We start from the raw sequence: 23,110 nt of genomic DNA, 5'->3' as shown, positions 1-23,110 counted from the left end.
AGGAATGTTTCAATCATACAAAGCCACATCCCATGAAAATCTAGTAAAGGTAGCCTGCTCTTCTCCTAGCACATTCTAACAGAGGGAAGGGGAAGAAAGGACCAGCCAAGCTTGTTCCAGGAGCAGCAAACACATTTCACCATCTCCTCTGTACACGTCCAAGGGGAAAGGTGTATGGAAAGGTGTGTTAACACAGAGAGGCCTAGAGAGCAGCTTTGGCATTTAAACAGTTGGGAGCAAAAGTAAACCTTTATTTGGACACTCATCTAACCATGACAAAAGCAAATTGTGAAGGTGTGTTGTAAATTGCAAACCCACCATTCCTAGATGTGTCCTCCCCACAGCAAGCATCGACATCTTCTAATTACAACACTCAATAAATAGAGACTTACAGCCTTGAGAATTTTAGACTCTTTTTTTCTCCTCCCTTGGCCACAAATACTGTTGTGTTTTTTTTTTTTTTTTGAGAGACTGTCCCCTTTCTGCTTTCAAAAATATAGACAAGTTCAGAAGTAATATATTTAACAACAGACCCAACAGCGAGAAGGAATTCAATAAAGGAATGGTAGAGAAATAAACCTGACATGCTGCCGGTTATTAATATACTACTGCTACCATACATTGTAATAAATTATGCTATTAGTGAAATTCACTCCAGCAGGATCCTTGGAGACCCTCAAAGCCCAACTGGGCATGGCCCAGAGCCTCGCTGGTCCTGCCTGGAGCTGGGAGTTGGATGGGATCCCCAGAGGCTCCTGCCAGCCTTGGCAGCGCTGTGACTCCATGCTCTATTTTTAATTTTCTGACTCTTTCCATCAGAGTAAGTAGGGCTGCTCCTGAAAGGTCCCCTTACTGTCCCTGGTGGGAGAGGCCACAAGGAAATGTCCCACTCGAAGGTATCGTTGATGTGCTCGAGGCCCTGACGCTGCACCAGTGTGACCAGTGTGACCAGTGTGGTGTGGCTGGAGAGCACAGACACAACCACAGTGCACAGCTATTCCAAAATGTGCATTGAGAATGTTCCTGAAACTGAATTCTTTCTACTTGGCTGATTAGGAAAGGCCACACGTACCTGCAAGCGGTAAAAACTTGTTTAAATAAGCAACAGCCTCAGGCACTGGAAAGGTCTGCAAACTCCCAATCAAAAATTACTGCTGCCCCATCAATGTGTCATATAAATGTTGGCATGTTAATTGTGTATTTATAAGATTGTTAATGGTTAGTTAATTTACCTCCCACACTATTATTGTACTTGAAATGATTTAATGTCTGCTGAGGGAGTTAACAACATGTAACAGCAGATGCGAGAGTTTTACCTTTATACTCTGCACCCCGACTTCCTGTCATTAACAGTCATGTGCTAAATCAGCCAAGCTTCTTCCCAACTGTACATGTGCAATGGCTTTTCCCAGAAACCTGAATGGTGAGAAAGTGCCAGAAGTTCTGTTTCAAACTCTAAAGTTTAACACGAACATTCTTTTCTTCCTCCTCTTCAGAATTTTCAAAGGGACATATTAAAACTAATTTATCAATAAATTAATATTAACTAGAAATTCTCTGACCAGTTAACATCCTTAAAAAAAAAAATCCAGAAAAAAAGTTCAGACCACAAAATCCAAAATTCAGTTCAGACTTTGATGTCAGATTTAACAGTTGCAACCTACACAATTCTAAAGGTTCTTCCTGGTGATAAATGATTCAATGGCACTGAGGAACAGTGACCTCCAGAGATGGGAAAGAACTCAGAGAAACAAAGTTCAGTTTTGCAAAATCTTACACAAACACCTCCAAGGCTCCACATCATCAGTCTCTGCAAAATTACAGATCCAAGATCAATTTCTAGATCTGCTGAGATCTGCCAGCACACCCTTTCTGCACTCCTACACCCACACACCATCACGGCATCCACACAAAGGAGATAAATTTAATGGAATTCAGGGACTTTCTGAGCATCAGCAACTTATACATTCTTTAATCAAATTTTAAAAAAAAATTTCTTTTAATACTTGTCTTATACAAATAATATTGTACTATTGAATAAATCACTTTGGAGACAGCTGTCAAACATACTGTATGCAAACACTAAAAATTAAAAAAGTAACATGAAAACTCTCAAACCTTAACAGTATTTCTGTACTAAAGGATACACAGGCCGGGGTCTCGATTGGCAAACACCTGTGATTCATCACACAGGTGGACAGAGCCCCTCACTTTCTTCCTGATCTTTATTATTCATGTCTGACTTTCTGTGCATTATCTGATCAACACCCCAGCAATGAATGTGCCTTCTCACCTTCTCCCCGGTCCCACTGCTGTGTTCCTGCTGTGCCCCAAGGCCCCTGGGGAGCACAGCCCCCCATCAGTCTTCTGCAGCTACAGAACATCCCCAAAGATGTCAAATTGCACCATCAAGAGGCTGAACGACTCGCCAGGATTCCCAGGAACTTTGCAGCAGAATCAGACAGCTGCATCTCAGTCTACTATTTTTATGGGCAGTATTCCTCTTCCAGGACCCCACGGCTATATTTATGGCAGCGCCAGACTCGCCCAGCCAGGCAAGCAGGGCTTTATGCAGATCAGCCTCATTCATAACCCGGCACACAATGAGGAATTCAGAGCGCGCTAACAAACGAGCCCGCTCTCAGGAGGTGACACAAAGGTCTTGAAAAAGGATCTGCAGCTATACAGATTGTACCTTAAACACACAGCTGAATTTGGGGAGGCAACTTCATCATCACAACATGTTAACTGTTCTTGTGACCCTCCCGCTTGCTTGATGCACTGTGTTTATTAAAATATTGTCTCGCTTTCCTCTTTCCCCACCCAAAACCCCACCCGAAGTATTCATATCTGCATGTTAACCTACTCAGGTGACAAGGAGATACCGAGGCAAGTGTGAGATAAGGGGAAAGGACAAGTTAAACCCATACCTCACGACTGCCATCCTTCCCATCCAGCACAGACAGCAGCAGGCACAGCGGGGACCCCGCTCCGTGCTGGACCCACCGACTGGGGGGACTGCGACCAGGTGTCAGCCCCTGCCCACTGCTGTTCTCAGAGCAACCCAGTGACCTTGAGCATGAAAAATGCTGAGTGCAGCTTACCTTACTTTTAGGAAAACAGTTATTTTGGAACGAATTTTCTGGCTTGTTTCACACACACATGGTTGAATTTGATAAAACCCCTCCCTCTCGCCGCCCAGCACGAGGGTCTCGTCACTGCCCCCACACTGCACGGGTGCCCCCAGGCTGTGTGTCACCTCCAAACCTGCCAGCACTGGGGCAGGACCCCACCCCTGCCACCCACTGCTCCCAGCCCTGCTCCCACCCACAGGCTCCTGACAGGTTTTCCAGCAGAACTATGGATTTCCCTTGGCAAAGTGACACTAGTGCCAACAGGCACTCCCACACCCGGGAGGAGTTCACAGACTCCAGGGCAGAAACCGAAGCCGTGTGGTGCCACCGGGGCATCTCCACCTGAGGACACTGTTCCTACAGTGCCCAGGCAGCACTGCCTTTCCATGGCATCCACCACTGCTCAGAGTACAGGAAATATTTGCCTCACACAAAGTGTTGGTATTTTTGCCTTTCATGCTTTAAAATATATCACACAGAGCACAAACGAAATTTGCTCACAGACCTCTAAACAAGCTGTAAGAAACAATAAAATCAGAGAAAACTGCAAAGCAACTAAAAATGTTCTGCTGCAGGAAAGAGCTACAACTTTGAAATTCCACCAATTTCAATGGAATAAGAATCCTTCAGTTCAAATGGCTAAAAGCAGCTCTAAATTCTTCACAAAACTCTCAAGCCAATTCCTGCAAGACATTTTCCTCTCTAAATTATAAAATAAGAAGTGAGAAGTAGGAAAAAATTTCCTCTCTCCTATTCTGCAAAGCTGTAGCTTCCTTTTTTTTTTAGAAGAAAATATGTTTTAATTCACTGCCCTCCTTGAAGAAGTAATAAACAATTCAAGGTAAACAAAAATATTCCAAAGACACAACTTGTGGAAGGTATGACCTGGATCCAAAATAATTACCAACAAACTCAAAACAAAAGGCTGGAAGAATTATATACCATTACAGGTCATCTTATCACTCAAGGGCTTCCATAGTCACTGGACTCAAACACCTCTGACTGGAGCTCTTTAAAGTGATCTTAAAAACTAATGAAAAAGATGAGCAGATTAGAAGTAAAAATTGATTTTCCCCCCAACCTCATATGAGCAGGAACAGGATGGCGCAAACATACTTCAAAATTTATGATTCAGGTTATATGAAATAATTTCCCAGTGAACTTCTGTCTGCAATTGCAAAAGAAATGGTTCTGGTTATCTGCATTTGCAGCAGCACAAATAATCAACCTCTCAAACACAGACAGACCCTGGGCATGCAGGATAAAGGAAAGTGAACTCCAATATATGAACATTCAAGTCTATGTTTCAGCAAAAGCTCAAGTGCATTTAAGAGTGAATACTTATCTGGAGAAGCTGTCACTCACACTCTGGGTCCTATCATTAGAAAGGAAATAATCATTTACAGTCATTTAAAGAGGCTCTCTCACAAGGGAGACTGGAATTGGGAAGTTATGATGAGCAAACACTACATTACACACAACTTCCAACAAATTATTTGTTCATTTCCAGACCTGTAAATCAATCTGGCATTAGCTCTGTATTTCTGAACTGCTTGGAATTTGGCTATATTTTTGTTGTCATATTAATCAGGATGCAAATTACACCAATTCCGATATTTTAATTATTCAGCTTTAGAGGAGGGAGAAAATATTGGGGTATGTATGGAAAGTGTTCGCTCTCCTCTTTCCTGATCTTGTCAAATCTTCATTTAATTGTGGACAAGTTGATTCTCCACTAACCTGAGCTATCTTGCATCAAGATTTTAAGCAAATAAATAAGTATAAAAATGCAGAGATTATAAATTAGGGCAGACAAATCTGTATCTAGACTCATGCCTGCAAAGAGCATTCTATCAATATAGTGAAATGCTAATCTCCTAATTAACAACCTAATTAGGTAATTATGGCTTTGCAGAGGGATGCCTAAATGAAATATGACAACATGGTCACCTCTTTATATGGCACCTGTGGGCCTTTTCAGCTGTCACTGCCGAGAGTGCAATATCAATTTGAACAGATGACAAAGTGTTGTCATTTTTCATTCGGATATTGTGCTGAACGCTGGGATCGAGGCCGTTCCGAGATGCAGCATCTTGCCTGGGCTTTGCCTCATCTAAATATGTGCAAACACTTTGCTTAATTTCTAATGCCTTGATTATGCTTGGGTTTTCATGCTGGCTGCAGGCATTCCCTGACACACACCACAGCTGCAGGGTCACACTGGGGTGACCCACCACCCCCGAGCCCCCATGACCCAATTTCAGTGCATGTGTACAGGAGAATTTACTATCCAGAAAAAATATCTGAGTATTTGAGTTAATTTTTGAGGCTTAACTGTTCTGACTTTAAAGTAACAAACACAGAATACCTTTTAAATAACACATTAGCACTTCCCTTTACTCTTATTCCTGATGAAGGCTCTTTTCCAGGAATGGGGAACAGCAGTCCCTGTCCAGGAGTGGGTGAAGCTGACAGGACTTTTTCATGGAAAGTTGGAAAGGAACATGTTCAACAACTGCACTTTTATGAGGAACATGAGCTGTCACTCATATGCCTAAAATGCTTTAAAAACAATTTGCTGAGCTTGAACATTTATTCCTAAAGGACATCAACCTGTTAGAGCGAGTCTGGAAGAAGCCACCAAGACCATCAGAGGGATGGAGCACCTCTCCTATGGGAAGAGGCTGAGAGAACTGAGATTATTTAGCATGGAGAAGAGAAGGCCCAGGGGTGATCTAACTGTGTCCTTCCAGTCCCTGAAGGGAGCCTGCAAGAAAGACAGAGAGGGGCTATTTACAAGGGCCTGCAGTAATAAAACAAGGAGCAATGGCTTCAAACTCATGGAGGACATGGTTAGATTTTAGGAAGGAATTCTTCCCTGCAAGGGTGGGCAGGCCCTGGCACAGGTTGCCCAGAGAAGCTGTGGCTGCCCCCTCCCTGGAAGAGTCCAAGGCCAGGTTGGATGGGGCTTGGAGCATCCTGGGATAGTGGAAGGTGTCCCTGCCCATGGCACAGGGTAGAACGAGATGGGCTTTAAGGTCCCTTCCAACCCAACCCATTCTGGGATTCTGTGATAAATAAAATTCTGTGATAAATAAATTCTTCTCACAGACAGAAGGATGAAAGCACAGGCTGGAACTGCTCAAAGATTAGACTAGAGCTTCTGTTTTGTCACTTCTCAGTGGGGTATTCCACAGCCTAAAAAACCTAATAAATATAAACACCTATGCAAGCTTCAATCTTGAAAAACCCAACAAAGCAGAAAGCTTCACCTTTTTCCTGTCTGTATTGAGAGCTGCTGCACTGGTTGGGTTTTACGCAGAGGGGTCTCCAGGCTCACAGAGGTTGCCTTGGCTGGACCTGGGACACAGCCTGGGACATGCTGTAGGTCCAGCCAGCCCACAGATCCTCAGCACAGCCTATGCACAGCTCTGCACTGGCACCACAGAGGGGCTCGCTGGGCCCCGACACTGCTGGGCACTTGGGTTCACCCGGGGTTTGGGCACTAAACAGCAGCACCTGTCAAAACAAACACTATTGGGTTTGCATTTTCTTCTGTTTGTTGCCATTGTACTTCTGAGTGCATGAAAACATTTTTATTCCATAAAAATGACACTTTTTTTTTTAGAATATAACAGGGTGCGAGCTGCTTCTGATTTCAGAAATGCTCACGGACCTACTTAAAAATGCCTGAGACCTCCAGCCCCTTTGGGACTCTATGTCAAATGGAACCAGACAGTTTCACATTTCTCCAGCAAAACATGAATCTGCCGTTCCTCTGGCTTTTAATTTTGGATCTGTCTCCTTCAACAGCACACAAAACATATTCAAGGAGCTTTGTTTTGCTTTTAGAATAACGGGTTCAGATACAACAAGGCAGGGATTGCCCTTGTGCTGCCTTGGATAAGAAACTGAGCTGACAGACAGTGAACAGCCAGGCACCACAGTTATATGGAGCTCCTCAGCTCACACACACACACAATTAATATTAAAACACAGCTTGGGGTCTGTGTCAGAGGCACTAACAGAAAAGCCCTCGAGAACTGCTGCTACCACAGCTGAGGCAGCAGTTCCCTGCACGGCACGTCCCGGGTGTGGGGCACACCAACAGCCCTGTGAGAGCTCTGCTCCCACACCCCTGCACCCCACAGCTCAAACCTGCCCCTCCCAGCACCTGAAAGGCAAGAACTGAAGAGAGCGGGAGCTCTCCCCGCCTTCCTCAGCAAGTGCCATTTGCCCTTGGACATCAGAAGGAACTGTGGACGTCAGGAGGAATTTCTTTCTGGAAAGGGTGGTGGGGCATTGGAAGGGGCTGCCCAGGGAGGTGGTGGAGTCCCCATCCCTGGAAGTGTCCAAGGAATGACTGGACGTGGCACTCAGGGCTCTGGGCTGGGTGACAAGGAGGGGATGGGTCAAAGATTGGACCTGATGGTCTTGGAGGGCTTTCCCAACCTCAATGACTCTGTGATCTCCAAAAAGAGCTGCCACATGGGAGATGGGCTGGTCCTACTCAGGGCTGTGACTCGTATCCTGTTCATTTGATGTCCCATTTGTTGCTATAACTGACCTTTCCATACGAGTGTCTACTTTCATGCTCACAACTTCAGAAGCAAAATTCTTGCTACAGAATGTGTAAGGCAGATCCCTGCGCCAGGCTGCTTCACCTGTTGAGGCTTTTGCTGATCCAACAAGAAATGCACACAAGATCGCAGCTGTTACTTGTTATTTTAACATTTGTTATTTGTTATTTTAACACTTGCTACTTGTTGCAACTGGGTGAAACAGTTTAACCAACAAACAGATGAGGAAAGAGTGTAATAACAGAGACCTGAAACATGACTGAGACAGAAACGTACTAAATTGGTTCTAATTCCCTGCTTCAGTTATTTCTGTACAAGTCTATATGTAGACGCTGATCTCAATTTATTTTTAATCTAACCCAAAAAAAGTGTCCGTGAATGGAGCTGTTCTGAATTTGGAAACGTAACTGAGAGAGTCTAATTCCCAGCCTTGCATCTACTTGATAATCCCCCTGACGCCTAAAATTGTGTAGAACCCAGTCAGGAAATCCAAGCTTGGCTCTGGCATCTCCATTTAGGCAATCACCAAACTTCCACTAGCACTGAAATCGACTCATTGCCGTGTCTCCCGGACACCTTTCCTGCTCCATTACGTTGTTCCTGCGGTGCAGACGCCAGGACTGATGACACTCGCCAACAGGTGAAGAAACGAGAGCCCCATCCAGCAACACATTTGGGTGCGATCGTGTCAAAAGTGCCCTTCTGGGAACACCTGGGCAGGCAGAGCCCTCCCCTGCGGGCTGCAGGAGCAGCCAGGGGAAGGGACAGGGTGCGTGTGACAGGGGCACGGGGGGTGTGAGGGGTGATTCCCACGAAGTGAGGGTACCAGGCTGAGACCCTGCGGGTGCCCGGAGCTCCCAGCGCAGCGCGGGGTCCCCGCCCGGCCCGCGCCCGCTCTGCCGCTCGTCCCACTCACCTGCTCCCGGCTGCCCTCGCTGTCGGACGCTCGTCTGACCCGCTCCTCCGTTTGCCCCTCGCCCGGCTCCTCCCGGCCCGGACCCCGCGGGGCGGCCCCGAGCCATGTCCCGGGCGGGCTGACACCCCCGGGGCCGGGCACCGCACCGGGCGGGGGTCCCGCGGCGGGCCCGGGCAGCACCACCGGGGGTCACGGCGCGGAGCAGCCCGCGGGGCCGCGGGGAGCGGCAGCCCCGGCCCCCCCCACCCCGCACTTACCGGCGTCGCCGCCGCCGCTCCGGGGCCGGGCCGGGGCCGCGCAGCCGCTTCCGGGTCCGGGCCGGCGGGACGGGCGCGGGGCCGCGCGCGACCCGGAAGCGCCGCGGCTGCGGAAGTGACGGCGCGGAACGGGCGGGGCGGCGGCGGGAGCGGCACCGGGAGCGCCACAGTCACACACGGCCACCGAGGCCCTGAAACACCGGGTTGGTACCGGCGACACCCGCAGCCGCACACGGGAGGCTTTTCCGATGGGGATCGCGCCAATCTTAATTCCGATTTCTTGCTTGAAACACTGTGAGGCTTGTGTTTGTTTGATGGTTTTAAAACAAACCTGCCGGGTAGCACTCGATGTACAAATGCAAAGGGGAGGAACCTGAAACAGAGGTAACAGCTGCACAGGGCAGCGACTGACCGTGGGTTATCCCGGAGCTCGGGTAGCCCTGGGCTGACCCTACACGGCTGCCTGGGCGAGCAGCTGAGCCCGGCCACCCTCAGGGGCCCCCACCTCACACCCCGGTCCCCCAGAGCCGTGCATGTTCCCTGGTGCTCCCAGGGTTCCTTTTCCTGTCGGTGCCTGTTCCTGGCCCGGTGGCCGTGTGTCCCTGTCACCTTTCCAGGCTTGCTGGTGCAGGCTCCACAATCTCCCGTGGAAGTAATGAGACTGCTGGTTAATTCCAGAGGAAAGCCTGATCTGGTAGTCTCAGCAGCTGCACACATCGAAAAACAGCCTTTGAGAAGGACAGGGAACAGCACAGCACAAGTGTCACCCAGGGCACCTGAGCAGAAGTCCTTGTGAAGAGTAGGTGACATTGTCTGGCAGCAGTGGGGGAGTAAGGGCAGGCACTGGAGCTGCCCCAGCACAGGGCAGGTCCCAGGGAGCCCCTGGCTGCAGCTGGCAGGGCCCAGAGCTCTGGGATGACTGGACTCAGCCTCACAAAACAGTACAAAAATTCACGCAGCACAGCAGCTTTGTGTGGACGTGGTGGGACTGAGCAGGTCCCTGTGGGGTGGGTTGAGCCCAGGGCTGGCCAGGCAGCACCATCCTGTTTGGCTCAGATGCCAGTGGAACTGTCCTTTCCATCTGTGAGACTTTGCACTCGGTCCAAATGCAAACAGATCTGTGAAATATTTGCAATAATACCAATAATAAAATGCCTTTGGAGTAGCAGTAGTAGTAAAGTTGGATGACCCTGAGAATTCATTGGCTCAGACTGGACAATGGTGGGATAATCAAAATGGAAGGCAATTGGAATGTGAATGAACTTGTTAATTGCTAGGAGGAACAGTGAGAGCACAGACTTGTTGACAGGAGCCATTCCCATTCCCGGTGAGATGGATAAAGGGTTCCAGATCACACAATGGCATCCAGGGCCCGAGTGAAGGTGTGGGGATGTCAGCTGGGATTGAGAGGAGCTGGGAGCTCTGCTTGAGCAACACCGAGCTGGAGGCATCAGCAGACACCCAGGAAGGCCAGACAGGGATGAGGTTTGGACATGGCTCCACTGAAACCATCCGCCACAGATAGAGCGAGTTAAGGATCATTTTAATTGCTACTGTGGCTCTTTATCACAGCTACACGTGGTTTCCCTTCCTTGAGAGGTCTCTGTGGTAACAGCTGTGTTACACACTGTCCAAAGTGTGAAAAAAATAGGTCAGAATTAAAGGAACTGGGTACTTGCATGAGGGGTGTCCCACGAGAGGACAATTTGGGTGGGGTGGCAATGATCTGCAGATAACCCTTCAGAGAATGAAGTGTTAATTACCCTTGGTGCCTGTGCTTTTTTCTGCTCCCATTTCGGGGGTCTGTGCAGATTTGCAAAAAAGTAATTTGAAATTAGCCCCGGCAACGCACGGCCCGAGCTGCTCCGCGGGGCTGCGCTCGGGGCACGGGCGGGCCTGGCACAGCAGCTGCCTCCATCCTGCGCCCGGGCTCCACCGCAGGGCCGAAGCTCCGGGGCCGGGCAGCGGCGGGGGAACCGAGCGGAACGGAACCGAACGGGGCCGGGCCGGGCCCAGCGCTCCCAGAGGGGCCGCGCGGCCCCGGCCCGGCGTCACCACGGCAACGGGGGCGGGCCCGGGCCGCGAGCCCCGCCCCGTGACCGTTCGAACAGACCAATCACAAGTTCCTCCGCTGCGGGCGGGGCCTACCCGGGGGCGGGCGGACGCGGCACCGCCCCGCGCGCGCCCATTGGCCGGCGTCCCACCAGCGCCCGCCCTCGCGCGCGGCGGTTGGCCAGCGCTGACGTCGCTCCCACGCGAGGCCCCGCCCCCCCGCGCCGCGGGAGCGCGGGCGCCACCGGGCCCGGCGGGAGGAGCGCGGGCGGAGCGGGGCGGGCGGGGCCCGGGCGGGGCGGGGCGGCGGGGCCGGCGGGGCGGGGCCCGCGCTCCGCTCCCTCTCGCGCGCCGCTCGGCTCCTTCACAGGGTGACACGTCTGCGGTGAGTGAGTGGCGTTGGCAGCCTGTCAATCCCTCACCGGAGCGGCCATCAAACAACATAAAACACGCGCGGGCACCGGGCGCGGGGCTCATAAATTCCGGCGGGCCGATATTTTTGCACATTGCTTTGCAGAGAGTGTGTAATTAATTTTTTTACAGTTCTTTCCCCGTTATTTCCGCTCTTTTCTTTGCACAAGTTCAAACTTTTGATTGCTGCTGTCTCACCCCCGTGCACAGACTTGGGATCGTTTGTTATTTGGGGGGGAGGGCGATTAATTTTTTTTTCCCCTCTATGATTGTGTTTTCTTGGCTTTTTTTTATGTTGCAATTTGGGGGTGGGGGTGTTCGCTGGTTTGTTGTGGGTTTTGCTGTTTGCACCCTCTCAACTTCTGAAGGATTTGAAAGCGAGTTTTTTTGATTTTGTATTTAATTTTTTTTTTTTTAATTTTGCCTTTTTTCAAAGAAGATTTTTGGACAAGTGGGGAAAGACATAAAAAGCGACAATAAAAATAAAAAGGGGAAAAAAAAAAAAGCTTTGGAGGAAGATTGTACCAGGAAAACCTCACAGAAACCTGCTCAGCTCATTTATCCGAGGCACCAATATGATGATGATGAAAGAAGATTGTAACTAAAGAAGAGAGTGATTTACTGCCCTGGGAAGGAGAAGAGAGTGGAATAAACAGCTGAGATCCGGTCAAAACACAAATACTACATTTTTTTTTTTATTGTTTTGTTTGGTTTTTTTTTTCTCCCCCTTGTTTTTGTGGTGTGTGTGCAGAGCGCGGTCGGGAGCGCGGCACTGGGACTGAGCGGGGCAGGCGCTGCCGTGACCGCCCGGAGCGCGGCCCGGCCCGGAGCCATGGACGATCAGTCCAGGATGCTGCAGACTCTGGCCGGCGTGAACCTGGCCGGGCACTCGGTGCAGGGGGGCATGGCCCTGCCGCCTCCCCACGGACACGAAGGGGCCGACGGCGACGGCAGGAAGCAGGACATCGGCGACATCCTCCATCAGATCATGACCATCACTGACCAAAGCCTGGATGAGGCACAAGCAAAGTTGGTTTCGTCTAATTAAACCTTGTCCTTTTTTTTAATTATTATCATTATTATTATTTTTTTTTAGTTTTATTTTTGGTGTGTGTGTGTGGTTTTTGTTTCTCTTCTTCCTGCTCCTCTGCGGAGACCCGGAGTCTCACAATTAAGAGCAACTTCTTGGGGCCGTAGGAGAAATTACCAGCAGCCAAGGCAGAGCCAAAGTTGCTATTTAATGATTTCTTTCCTTAAAAAAAATTAGATATAATAAATGGAGAAGTATGCGATGGTTCTGCCGTTGCTGTGGTGCGCGGGAGGCAGTGGCTGATCCCTGCCCGTTCCCGCTGGACACTGTCCGGTGGACACCGGCCTCTGCGCCGCCGTCTGTCCGTCTGTCTGTCCGGCCGGCCATCCCTAAAAGTACAACTTTGTCCCTTTCTTTCTTTCTTTCTTGTCTCAAAGTGGCGGCAGATGAATTATAAACCTGACTAGATACTGCTGCAGGAGAGGGGGGTGTGTGTGTGTGAATAAAACCCAAACCAAACCCTGGCCGTATTAAATCACAATAAATACAAAAACAATGTTAACTCTGCACCATCCCCTCCCCCCCATCCTCCTTAATAAATCAGTTCTAATATCGCAGGACGGGGACAAGGTGTGGGGGGTGATTTATCCCCGCGGTTAGGGCGGCGTTTGCACCAAGATAATTCGGTTTAAAAGTGAAGCGGGGTGAGGGAGGGTCCGGCCGCCCCTCGCTGCCCGCGGCCCCGGGACCCCCGGCCGGGGCGCGCGGCCCCAGCGCGGGGCTCGGGAAGGCGCCATGTTGCCGGAGCCCGGCGTTAACCGCTTGTCCTGTGCTCTCTTCAAGGAAACACGCCCTGAACTGCCACAGGATGAAACCCGCCCTGTTCAGCGTCCTCTGCGAGATCAAGGAGAAAACAGGTACGGGCCGCCCGCGCCGCCGCCGCCGCAGCCATCTTAGCGCTGCCGCCTTCCGCCGCCGCCGGGCAGCGCCGCGGCCGCGCTGCCCTCACGGCGCTGCCGGGGGCGGGGGCCGGGCCGGGCCGGGCGCGGGGAGCCCCGCGGGGCCGGGGACCCGCCGGCCGGGCCGCTCCGGGGCGGCGGCAGCGCCGTGAAATGGCGCGGGGGTCCCCCCTCGCCGCCCCCGCGGCCCCGGGGTGCCCGCGCTGCCTTTTGAGCGCCAGACAGCGTGTGAAAGAGTTGTGAGGGCGGTGTGACCGCGGGCGGCAGCCCCGGGGCCGGCAGCCCTGTGAGGGCGGGGGGCCGAGCCGACCCCGCGGCGGCCCCGACCCCGCTCTGCCCGGCGCGGCTCCGGTGCCTCCCGGGCGCCGGGCTTTTAAACGCCGAAATTCTCAAAAATCGTCTCAAAAGTACAAAAAGAATTTTTTTTCCTCTACATTAACGCGACACGAATAAACCCCGTGTTTTTCTTAGGGGCATTTTAGGGGATTTTTTTGCAATTTTTTCACATCGCTGAATTTATAGAGAATTATTTTTTTTTAAAGAAGAAAATTTGCAAAGTATACTGCTTTGTATTATGAAAATAAGGGAATTTTATGATAATAAGAATAATGAGAATAATCACATTTGAGAATAATAAGAACATTTAACAATAAGAAAAACATTCATTATGATCTGGATTTAAAAATAAATAGCCATTTATTCACATATAGCTAAAGCCATTGCCTGGCTTTTTAGCACTATGCGATCCTCAATCGCATTCTGCTTAATTCCACACTGAAAATATAAAACTGGATGAAAACAACCCAATGTGAAATCATTGCAAATCTGAGCTGTGGAGCCCGGAGCGTGCGGTTCTCCGTGAATTATGTTGCTTTATGTCCAAAGGTTTCTTTGCTACCGGGGATCCACTTCAGTTCCTGCTGACAGCTAAGCACTAGGGTATTGACTGTGTTGTGAATATTAAGATTGATTCTGCTTTATGTTGCATTATATTACCCAGGATAAGGGGAATGATCCCTCTCCTGCCCTCCCTCCCCACCTACCTATGTTCCGCCTTGATCAGCTCATAAGCCCTTTCCATCCTGCTTTGGCTTGTGTTTGTTTCCTGCCTTTCCCTAAACTTTTTTGCCCATCCTGCTCCGGAGCCAGAAAGCAGCCTGCCCTCGCTGTTCAGACATTTGCAGGAGGCAGATTTCAATTAAGGAGACAGGCGTAGGTCCCGCGGTCACTTTATTTGCAGAGGGCTTAGCCTCGGTGTTTTGAAAGGCAAGTGTAGTCAGCCACATGTCAGAGGTGAGCTTCGAGGAAAGCCCGAGTCCTTTCAGCAGCGGGATTACTGGCACAGGGTGCTTGTGAGGCCGCCGCGGTCTCGCAGGCGAGAGGGAACCTGACAAGAGACTTTCTGATCTGAAACCTTTCGGGGTGTTTCAGTGATAACTTCTAAGTTGAGATCCTGCCTTTATACTGCAAGAAGTCGAGCCAAGTTTGCGAGTTATCTCTTTTGTGAAATCGCTGGGAACCAACAAAGAGTGAAGGCGTCTGCCTGCCCAAAGGCGCGCTCCTGCCAGGCCGGCAGCGCGGGAGGGACAGGATTAATGCCCCGGGTGATTGATGGAGATGGATCCACACCCCCACCAAAAACTGTTCCCGGAGGGGGACCTTCACTCAGGGTCTCACAGTTGAGGTGAAATGTCTGTGCAGGCTTTATTTAGCGTGCTGAAGCAAAGAAAATGTGAAAATAAATTGTAGCCTGTTTTCTTTCTGGAAGCTGTTTTCGTAGGGAATGGCTTAAGCAATTCTGAACTGGAAGGACGAGGAAGGGTCTGAGATGCAGTTAAAGCAGAGGTGTCCCCCTCCCACTGGGGCTCCTCATTGTCTTGTGGTCCGAGTGCTTAAACCTGCCTCCAGTGGGGTCATGTGCTGGTGTTTAATTCTTCCAGAATTGATCAGAAGCAAAGTTTGCCTGGGTGTGGGAATTGCCATGATGGCTCTATTGCTGCCTTCTTCCGAGAGGTGAGGAGAGAGGCTGGAGCCTAGCAGAAAGTGGAGTTGCAGTCATGTCTGCTCAGAAATAAGTCATGCAATATTTAAGTAATTTTTGTGTTGAATTATGTATCTATTTACACATTAGTACTTTTCAGTGCAGTCAGTGAGGACTTTGTGAGACCGGCCAGGAGAGAGCGCGAGGAGGAATCCTCAGTTTAGGTGGAGCCACTCTGTCACTTCCCTGCAAGGGTTAATGGTTGCATCTCATTTCTGAAAGCCTCACACAGGGTCAGGAGCTGAAGATTTTTATTTTTTCTCCCTGTGAGGTATTTGCCATGTACAAAGCAAGTCACTGAGTTACTGAATTTAGCCTGACATTTCTTTTTCAACATTTTTAACATTTTCAAAAGTGCTGCATAATACATTTAAGCGCTTTACAGCTATTAATAGTGGTGTGCATTCTGAGAGGCAACCACAAGGTAGCATGGTGTTCGTAAAGAAACTGCCACCCCTGGCTTTAATTAGTTCAAAGAAAAATGATTCCAAAGTTCTCCTGAAGCCCCTCCAATAAAATAGGAAGATAAGCAGGTGAGTGTCTGGTGACTCGCTCTGCTGTTTCACCCCTTCTCTGGGGTGTCACTGGAGCGGGGAAGTTGCCCGTGCAGCGCACGCTCACATCTGTTGCATACCTGTGTCACAGTCCATCCCCTCACTTCCTGCCAGGAGGAATCAAAAACTGATTTGCACCTTTGGTTTTTTTTAATAGCTCTTCTTTACTGACTAAAATGCCTTCAGATTGGTGATTTGATTAAGCTTCCATTAGGACCTTGCTCTACCTGTGGTCCTGGTTATTCTCATGAAGAAAGAAGTGAAAATATATTAATTCTGGTAGTCTTAAAATGTCCTAGGGAATTGCAATTACTTCCCAATGGAACAACATATTATTAGGTCCTGGATTGTGTTGATAGATGATTTGGGTTTTTGTCTTTAGAAATCACTTGTACAGATAGGATCACACATTTATAAAAACGTCTGAATCCGTGTGCGTATCCGCGTACAAATATACAGTTATTTATTTATTTCCCTAAGTCCAGCAGCAACAATGATAGCTGCCAACCAACCCCGAATTTACTGTCACCACCACCCCTAAATAGCATTCATTTCCTAGTAAAGCCTAATGGCATACATGATGGTTTGCCAGATTTGTGGCCTTTGTGAGGCTTATAAGCAGGACTGACTTGGGAAGATCATAAAACTTAATGAACTTCTCGACTGCAGGAGGTGTCCGCAGGGGAAGCAAAAGGCCTGCTCGGCTACTCGGGCTGCTGCAACTATTTTTTATGTCTAAAGAGAGAGGAGGAAAATGTTCATTAAGAATGTTCTCCCCTTACTCAGAATTTTGTTTGAAAGAATGAAAAAAAAAAAAGCTCTGAAAGCCAGACAACTTGTGCCGTTAACCACGGGGTTAATTCCTTGCTGTTCCTGTGTAAGCTAAAACCTTTATTTTTATTGCTACAACTGTAAATAGCTGTGCACTGCCGTCCCAGTGATTAAAGGGCTGCATCGGGCCCTGCCTGGCTGCAAAGCTCCTTATTGATGACATGGCCCAACTCCTCAGGAACGCCCCTTGTCAATATGCTGCAGAGTCTGTAACCCGCGGCGAGGGGACTCCTTGGAGCAGCACTGGCTTTGCCTTGGCTCTGGCAGAGCTGGAAATTGTTAACCCCTGTCGGCACCGCGGGGATGTAAAAATCCAGTCACAGCACTCTGCCCTTGCACTGCACAAATTTCAACTTCTCAGTGTTTGTAAACTATCATTTAGTGACAACAACTCGCAATAATACACGATAACCCACAATCCTGGCAATCCTGCTGGAACACAAGGGGATTCAGATGGAACAATGAAATGGCACTGATAGCATACATATATATGTGTGTGCGTGTGTGTGTGTTGGCTATTTTCTAAATATCAGCTGTGATGTTATTGTTACTTCCTTTAGCTGCTTAAAATATTTATGTGCAGTCCTGACGTTTTTTTCGAGCTGCTAAATACATATTCTGCTGTGCCCTGACTACCTGAGGAAGTCAGCGCTGTGTGTTTGTGTGCGTCCAGCTCAGCTTCAATTATTTAGCTTTTGTTTCCCTCCTCATGCTACAGTACCAAGGTTTGTCACCGACCCAGTGGTTGTACTTTTGAATGTTTTTTTTTTTTAATTGCCAGCAGATGTATTACAAATGATGCCGTGCAGCAGAACGTTTGGTTGTTTGCACTGTCCTTATGGCAATGACATTGCTTTTCTTCATAAATGTCTTACTAGGAAAAAATAAATTGAATAAAGTGTCTTGACTGTCGTTTGGTCATCTGTTTCCGACACATTAATTATCAGCAGCCTAGTTCTGTGGTGGATTTCTACCAGGGCACTTCTCTGGTTGAGAAAATGGGGATTTGGTGATTATGGGCATTAGAGAAATTCGTGATATTTAGTCTTATAGAACCTGTGACTGTACTTACCTTCAGTGCTTCGCTGGTGCTCCTTGCTGCATTTAAAAATCCATCTTTACCTGAAGTACTGGGATCAGTGGTTCCTGAGAATTTTTTTTGCCCTCTGTAGAGGATAAATTTGGCCCTACCTGTCAATACTAATTTAACCAGAAGCAGTGATTTATTTTATTTTATAGCTATCTTTCATGTCCTTCCAATTTACCTTTGAATTCGACATTTGCTCGCTTATCTGAAAATATCAGATTATAGGAGTTACCGTGTGGTGTATTTTAGGATGCTTGCTGTAAGTTAAGGAATTTTTGCATTCAGAGATAAATTATTATCATGGCATGTAGGGAATGCAAAACAGTCCCTTTTTTTTTTTTTTACAGGATTTAACACATTTATCAAGGTCTGTTCCTGCAGCTTTCAATAGAAAAGTTGTATGATACGGATATTATGCTGTCTTTTTTCAATTTAAACATTGATTTGTGTGAAACATTAATATAATGATATTTGCAGTCTACCGTAGACAAATATAAGCAGAATTAGACATTCTAAATTGTTACAAATGTAACGCAATATTTAAATCCGGGTGAAGGCTGTATTAATGATTACGGAGCGGAGCGCACAGCAGTCCGGTTGGATCTGCCCTCGGATTTTAGGCTGTTTTTCAATTCCTCGCACATCGTGCACATGATGGTTCGATGAATATTTTTATGAACAGCAGGAATGAATGTGAATCCGTGCGCGAGCGAGCCCAAACCAGCGGAGCCCCGAGCGGAGTTGCGGTCCCGGCGTGGCAGTGGAATTAGCTGGAGCTGTCGGAGGGCCGGGATTGACACCCTGAGAAGAATGCTTTGTTTGTTTGCTCAGCAGTCATGTTTAATGCTCTTCGCTTATCAAGGTGATCAGCATGGTTCAGATAACACATGCCTGACACCGCCTGCCTTTTCTCACCAGCGTGTTGACCTTTTGTCACGTTTGCTTTTCTCTGGTAGGCAATGCCTGGCTTTAAGTGTGAATGGAGTAAATAATTCACATCAATATTTAATATAAATTATTAAAGTTTCTGTCAGCTCTTACAGTTCATGGTTTTATAGAGTTGGAGTAGTTCATCAGCCAAACAGATGAATTGTGCAGCCCAGCTGGACATTAGAGCTCCTCCATAGAGCTGCCGGGACCGGGGGAGGACGCGGGGATTTAAATAGGAAAGGTAATGCAGCCTGGTCCTTGAACACTATATATTTTTCAGGAGTGCACATTCTTCAGGAAGGCTCAAAGTACCAGATAAATATCCAGCGTAATTTATTTTGTTATTCCTATACTTTTTCCCCCCCTTCATGTTGCAGCAGAAATGCAGAAAATCCCACTGACTCTGGCTTTTCTTCTACTCTTTGTTACTGGCCTTCCCTTGGTGCTCCAGCCCCTTCCTGGGGTTAGGCTGGGAGTATGAGGGTTCAGGGGTAGGGTTTGGGTGTTGGTTTTTTTTTCCTGGATGTTCTTTTTCTCTTTTTAAAGACTGATGTGGAGCACTAAGGTAATGAAGTTTCAGAGGTTTTTAGACCTTGTTTATAAATTATAATTTGTATTTTGCAAAGTGACCTGTGATTGAATGTAGAATCTGAAAATATTTTTTAGAGGGGAAAAGCTCTGATCTCTGATTGTAACATCTCAGACGTGTTTATTGCGTCAGGAATCGGATAAAAATAGCATGTTTTGCATAAAAGCATATAGTAAAAGTCATTATGCATGTACTTTAATTTTATACTCTCTTAGGTGTTTCAGTTCTTTTGTTCCTGATCAGTTCAATGTGTGTTGCACAGTCATATGGATTGTAACAATGTGAATCACTGAATATCCCGCATCCTGGAATCCATCACCTGGAAGGGGGGGGCGTTTGTATCATGTGTTTACAGGTCAAACCCTTTTGCTATACTTCAGTAATGCATCAACATTTTAAGCCAATCTCTCATTCCTCATTGTCCAGCAGGTGGCTTTGTCATAGATTATTTAATTTTTAATCATTTATTGTAAGCAGAAAATGGAATTTAATAATAATATCCTGACAGCATTTTTTAAAAGAACAACAGTTTTCCAGTGTGTCTGTGGTGTACGACGGGGTCAATGGAAGCATCTAGAGAGCTTCAAGTACACAATCTAAATTAAGATTCTAAACAGGCATTACAGATGCTGGTAACTTTGGCAATTATCATTTTGTTTGGTGAACAGTAGTAAAACAGTGTGCGGTAAAAGTGTTTAGAGAGAGAGGATAAATAAATTGAACAGTTTTGCAATGCAAAGTGGTTTGTGGTGTTTTTGAGGATTTCTTGGCTCTTGCTTAACTGCTATTGTGAAGCCTGGAGCAGATTTTCCCATTGCTAATGCCCTAGAAGTATTAATTCACTTTGATATGCTAATTAGAGGGCATTATGCAAGAAATGAGATTAAGTGGCAGCATGAAGCCATTTGCCTGTCAGTAAATTGAGAGCTTTAGCATCAGGAGGAGCTTTGTTTTTTCTGAGTTTCTCTTGGTTTTGCATATAAATAAAATTGATTGAAAGGTCTAGAGAAGCTTCTAGAACATTGGTGGTTCTTTTTCTCCTTCTATGATTATTTAAACTTCATGTTAAAGCCTTTCTCTGAATATTAATTGATCTAATGGGAGATACTGAACATGAAGAATTTCATTGTATTCTCAGTTACTGTATCTTAACAAAAGGAAAGTATTAGAATTCTTTGTGTCATCTGATTTTTGTGGGATTATTTTAGATATATCTTACAGCTTTGTATTCTAACCTCTCTGCCTGCTCACAGCTCCTGTACTGAGAACTGTACCTGTGTGGAGGTAGTTGTGCCAGTTCTGCAGGTTTTGGGATTGGGATAACGAGGGCCTGACCAGCTGAAGGCAAATGGAAGGCTTGGATTCCTGGCCAATAGGGCTGTGACCATTTGTCACCCCCACTCACCCACAGCGTTTCTGATGCAAATCACACGTGTATTTTCCTTCCTTTAGGAAGGAAGGGGTTGTAATATTGACCATAGATTTTATTCAACTGCCAGAAATTGTGTTAAAGTAACATTAAGGGATTGACTTACAGCCATAAGAGCGAGGAAATTTGGAGTTAATAGTTAAACTCTGCCCTTAACTCAACTCATTGAACCTATTTATTAGAGCATATATGATACATAAGATCACTGTGCTGAGACCTCTGCAGTAGCAGGACACTCCAGGATGGCTCAAGGATGAGAGGTTCTGATCTAGTTCAAATTTTCCTCTGTTTTTTTGGGGTTTGGGGGTTTTTTTGTGTGTGTTGTTTTCATTCAGCCTCAGAATTGCTTTACTACAGTTTTGTGCTTAGTTTTCTTTTTACAGTCCTGTTTAAAAAAAAATCAGAGAAATAATTCTGGAATTTGAACATAAATTTATCAAAAAATAAACCCAGAGCAAACCCAACCCAAGCCTCTCTAGTCCTCTTTGCCTGAGCGTGGCAGAGCGTTGGCTGTTTGAGTGCCCATCTCCTGCACAGATCGTTGTCGCAAAGTCAATCAGGGGAGCAGTGCTGGAGTGACAGTGCTTGTTATGAGCCCCAATAGTTATTTTAAAGAAAGGAAAAAGGATAAAGAAATGCCCGAGAGCTGCGTGCGGGGGCTGTTCATGCTGGATGCACATGCTCTCCCTGATCCTGGCAGCTGAAGTCTATCACTGTTGGGAAATTTTTAACATGAACCACATGAGACACAAACCACGGCGGTTTCCCCGCAGCCACAGGGGTTTTCACGTCAGCGCAGGACAACTGGCACGTGCGCTGCGGGTCCCTGCCCGCCGTGCCTGCCCTCGGCGCCCGCCCGCCCCCACAGAGGGGCCCTGGTGTGGTTTTCATGGGAAGCGTGATGGCCCCGGTCGCCCGCAGCTCCCCGGAGCTCGGCCCAAAGAATCCCATCAGGAATTTATAACCCAAAACTTTAGTTGTCATAGTGAACCTTTTTGATACTGGGAGGAACAAAACATCACCCGACACTGTGAAGTCAGTTCTCACAGGCAGCAAAAGGAAGTGTTGCTGGGCTCCAGCTGCTCATTTGGGGCTTCAGATTGTTGAACAAAAGAACTAAGTAGTGAAAATGTTCTGAGGCCAACCTTAACTTTCCCAGTACCAGTAGATCCTGATGGCGTTGTTTCGGCAGGAGGCGGTGCTGGAGAGGAAATCCTGGCATTGCTGCTTTGAGTACTGGTGCTGCTGTTGATTTGGGTAGAAACTTTCCTTGCACTTCAGTGAGCAGGGATGTGGTGACCTTGGAGCAGACCCGGAGCTCGGCCATCACCTCATGGATGCAAATGCAAGAGCTCACTTGTCCTGTCTTTAAAATGGGAATATTATCCATCAGATTTTTTAGTGAAGGTTGTGTTGAGTTGGTGCTGTGTGTTAAAAAGAAATATTTTTATCAAGTATTGGGTCTAATTAAAATCGTTACAGAAGAGGTAATCTATCAACACTATTTACAGTATCCCCTTCGTTCCAGTCGTGGTGAGCCCCAGCCATCTTGCCTCCTGGAGATGAAGAGATAAGGCATTCTTTAGACTTCTCCTTTTCTTGGCTTTAATCAGGAATGTTTGTTTTTTTAATCCATGGTTAGACCTCTGGCAGAAGGGTATTGGGGTTTCCTGCCTTGGTGGTTGGTTTGCTCAGTACAGAAGGGGACCGTTTGCTCCCGTCGCTGGGGATCGGCGCTTCCCCTGCGTGGTGGCTGTTTGAGGCAGGATGGCACACTCAAAAGGCTGTTTCAAACACACTTTCATAGATTTGTTGATTAAAGAAGGAAGTGTGCTTTTACTGAGGTTTGTAATTACAGAACACCCAAATGTTTGCTTATTTTCTTTCATGCGAGATCCTGGGAGCATGATTGACTGTCACTAGTAAGAACAAGTAACAGTAGATTGTGCAATGATTCTTATTTGACTTCAAGGATGTATTTATTACCATTTTTGAACAAATTATACTAACATGAAAAGTTGTGGAAATGATTGTGCACTAGATAAGGTGATACATTACAGGAGTGGTTGGGTTTATGGAGCTTTATGCTGAGGTTTTCTCAGAAATTATAGCACAGTCCTGTCACTATAAAACCTGGAGATACACTTGGTAATAACATGCAGTGGAGGGATTTTTAGGATTTCACTTGTTATTCAAATAGAGTGGAAAGTATCAGTTTTTCTACCTCGTATTTCTTTCCTTTGTTGCACTGGGTGAAGAGGGGAAAGCAAGCCCATGGGCGGCAGAGTTGGCACTGGGGTGTGGGCACCA

General features: G+C 47.4%; 3 protein-coding genes and 1 long non-coding RNA gene across 14 annotated transcripts in view; 2 read left to right on the top strand and 2 right to left on the bottom strand.

The window, feature by feature from the left end:
• The window catches only part of MAPKAP1 (MAPK associated protein 1), an 87,798-nt gene extending 78,790 nt beyond the window's left edge, over positions 1–9,008 (bottom strand). For 3 of the 5 annotated variants that reach the window (XM_064676509.1, XM_064676513.1, XM_064676512.1), the window contains exon 1: positions 8,888–9,008. The gene's annotated coding sequence lies outside the window, so the exon portion shown is untranslated. Of the gene's footprint in view, positions 1–1,316; positions 1,417–8,630; positions 8,789–8,887 lie in introns of those variants that run through there. The other 2 variants (XM_064676510.1, XM_064676511.1) reach the window with 2 other exon arrangements.
• SLC2A8 (solute carrier family 2 member 8) lies at positions 8,338–9,006 on the top strand. Its single transcript, XM_064677094.1, has 2 exons — positions 8,338–8,354; positions 8,532–9,006. Exons 1-2 carry the CDS (start codon positions 8,338–8,340, stop codon positions 9,004–9,006), a joined length of 492 nt encoding a protein of 163 aa, XP_064533164.1.
• A 1,125-nt stretch (positions 9,009–10,133) lies between the features above and the next one.
• On the bottom strand, positions 10,134–10,934 carry LOC135424851 (uncharacterized). Its single transcript, XR_010435385.1, has 2 exons — positions 10,651–10,934; positions 10,134–10,514 (listed from the first exon to the last, which is right to left on the bottom strand). It is a non-coding gene; the product is annotated as an uncharacterized LOC135424851 (long non-coding RNA).
• A 319-nt stretch (positions 10,935–11,253) lies between these two features.
• The window catches only part of PBX3 (PBX homeobox 3), a 104,371-nt gene continuing 92,514 nt past the window's right edge, over positions 11,254–23,110 (top strand). Inside the window, exons 1-3 of one of the 7 annotated variants that reach the window (XM_064676504.1) lie at positions 11,254–11,324; positions 11,790–12,379; positions 13,224–13,297. In XM_064676504.1, the coding sequence (XP_064532574.1) occupies positions 12,183–12,379; positions 13,224–13,297 (271 nt within the window). In that variant the 5' untranslated portion in view covers positions 11,254–11,324; positions 11,790–12,182. Of the gene's footprint in view, positions 12,380–13,223; positions 13,298–23,110 lie in introns of all 7 variants that reach the window. The other 6 variants (XM_064676505.1, XM_064676502.1, XM_064676503.1 and 3 more) reach the window with 6 other exon arrangements.

The sequence above is a fragment of the Pseudopipra pipra genome, chromosome 20 (assembly GCF_036250125.1).
Source record: "Pseudopipra pipra isolate bDixPip1 chromosome 20, bDixPip1.hap1, whole genome shotgun sequence".
NCBI lineage: Eukaryota > Metazoa > Chordata > Aves > Passeriformes > Pipridae > Pseudopipra > Pseudopipra pipra.
The sequence above is the reverse complement of the archived record's forward strand: the minus strand, read 5'-3'. Positions and strand labels throughout refer to the sequence as shown.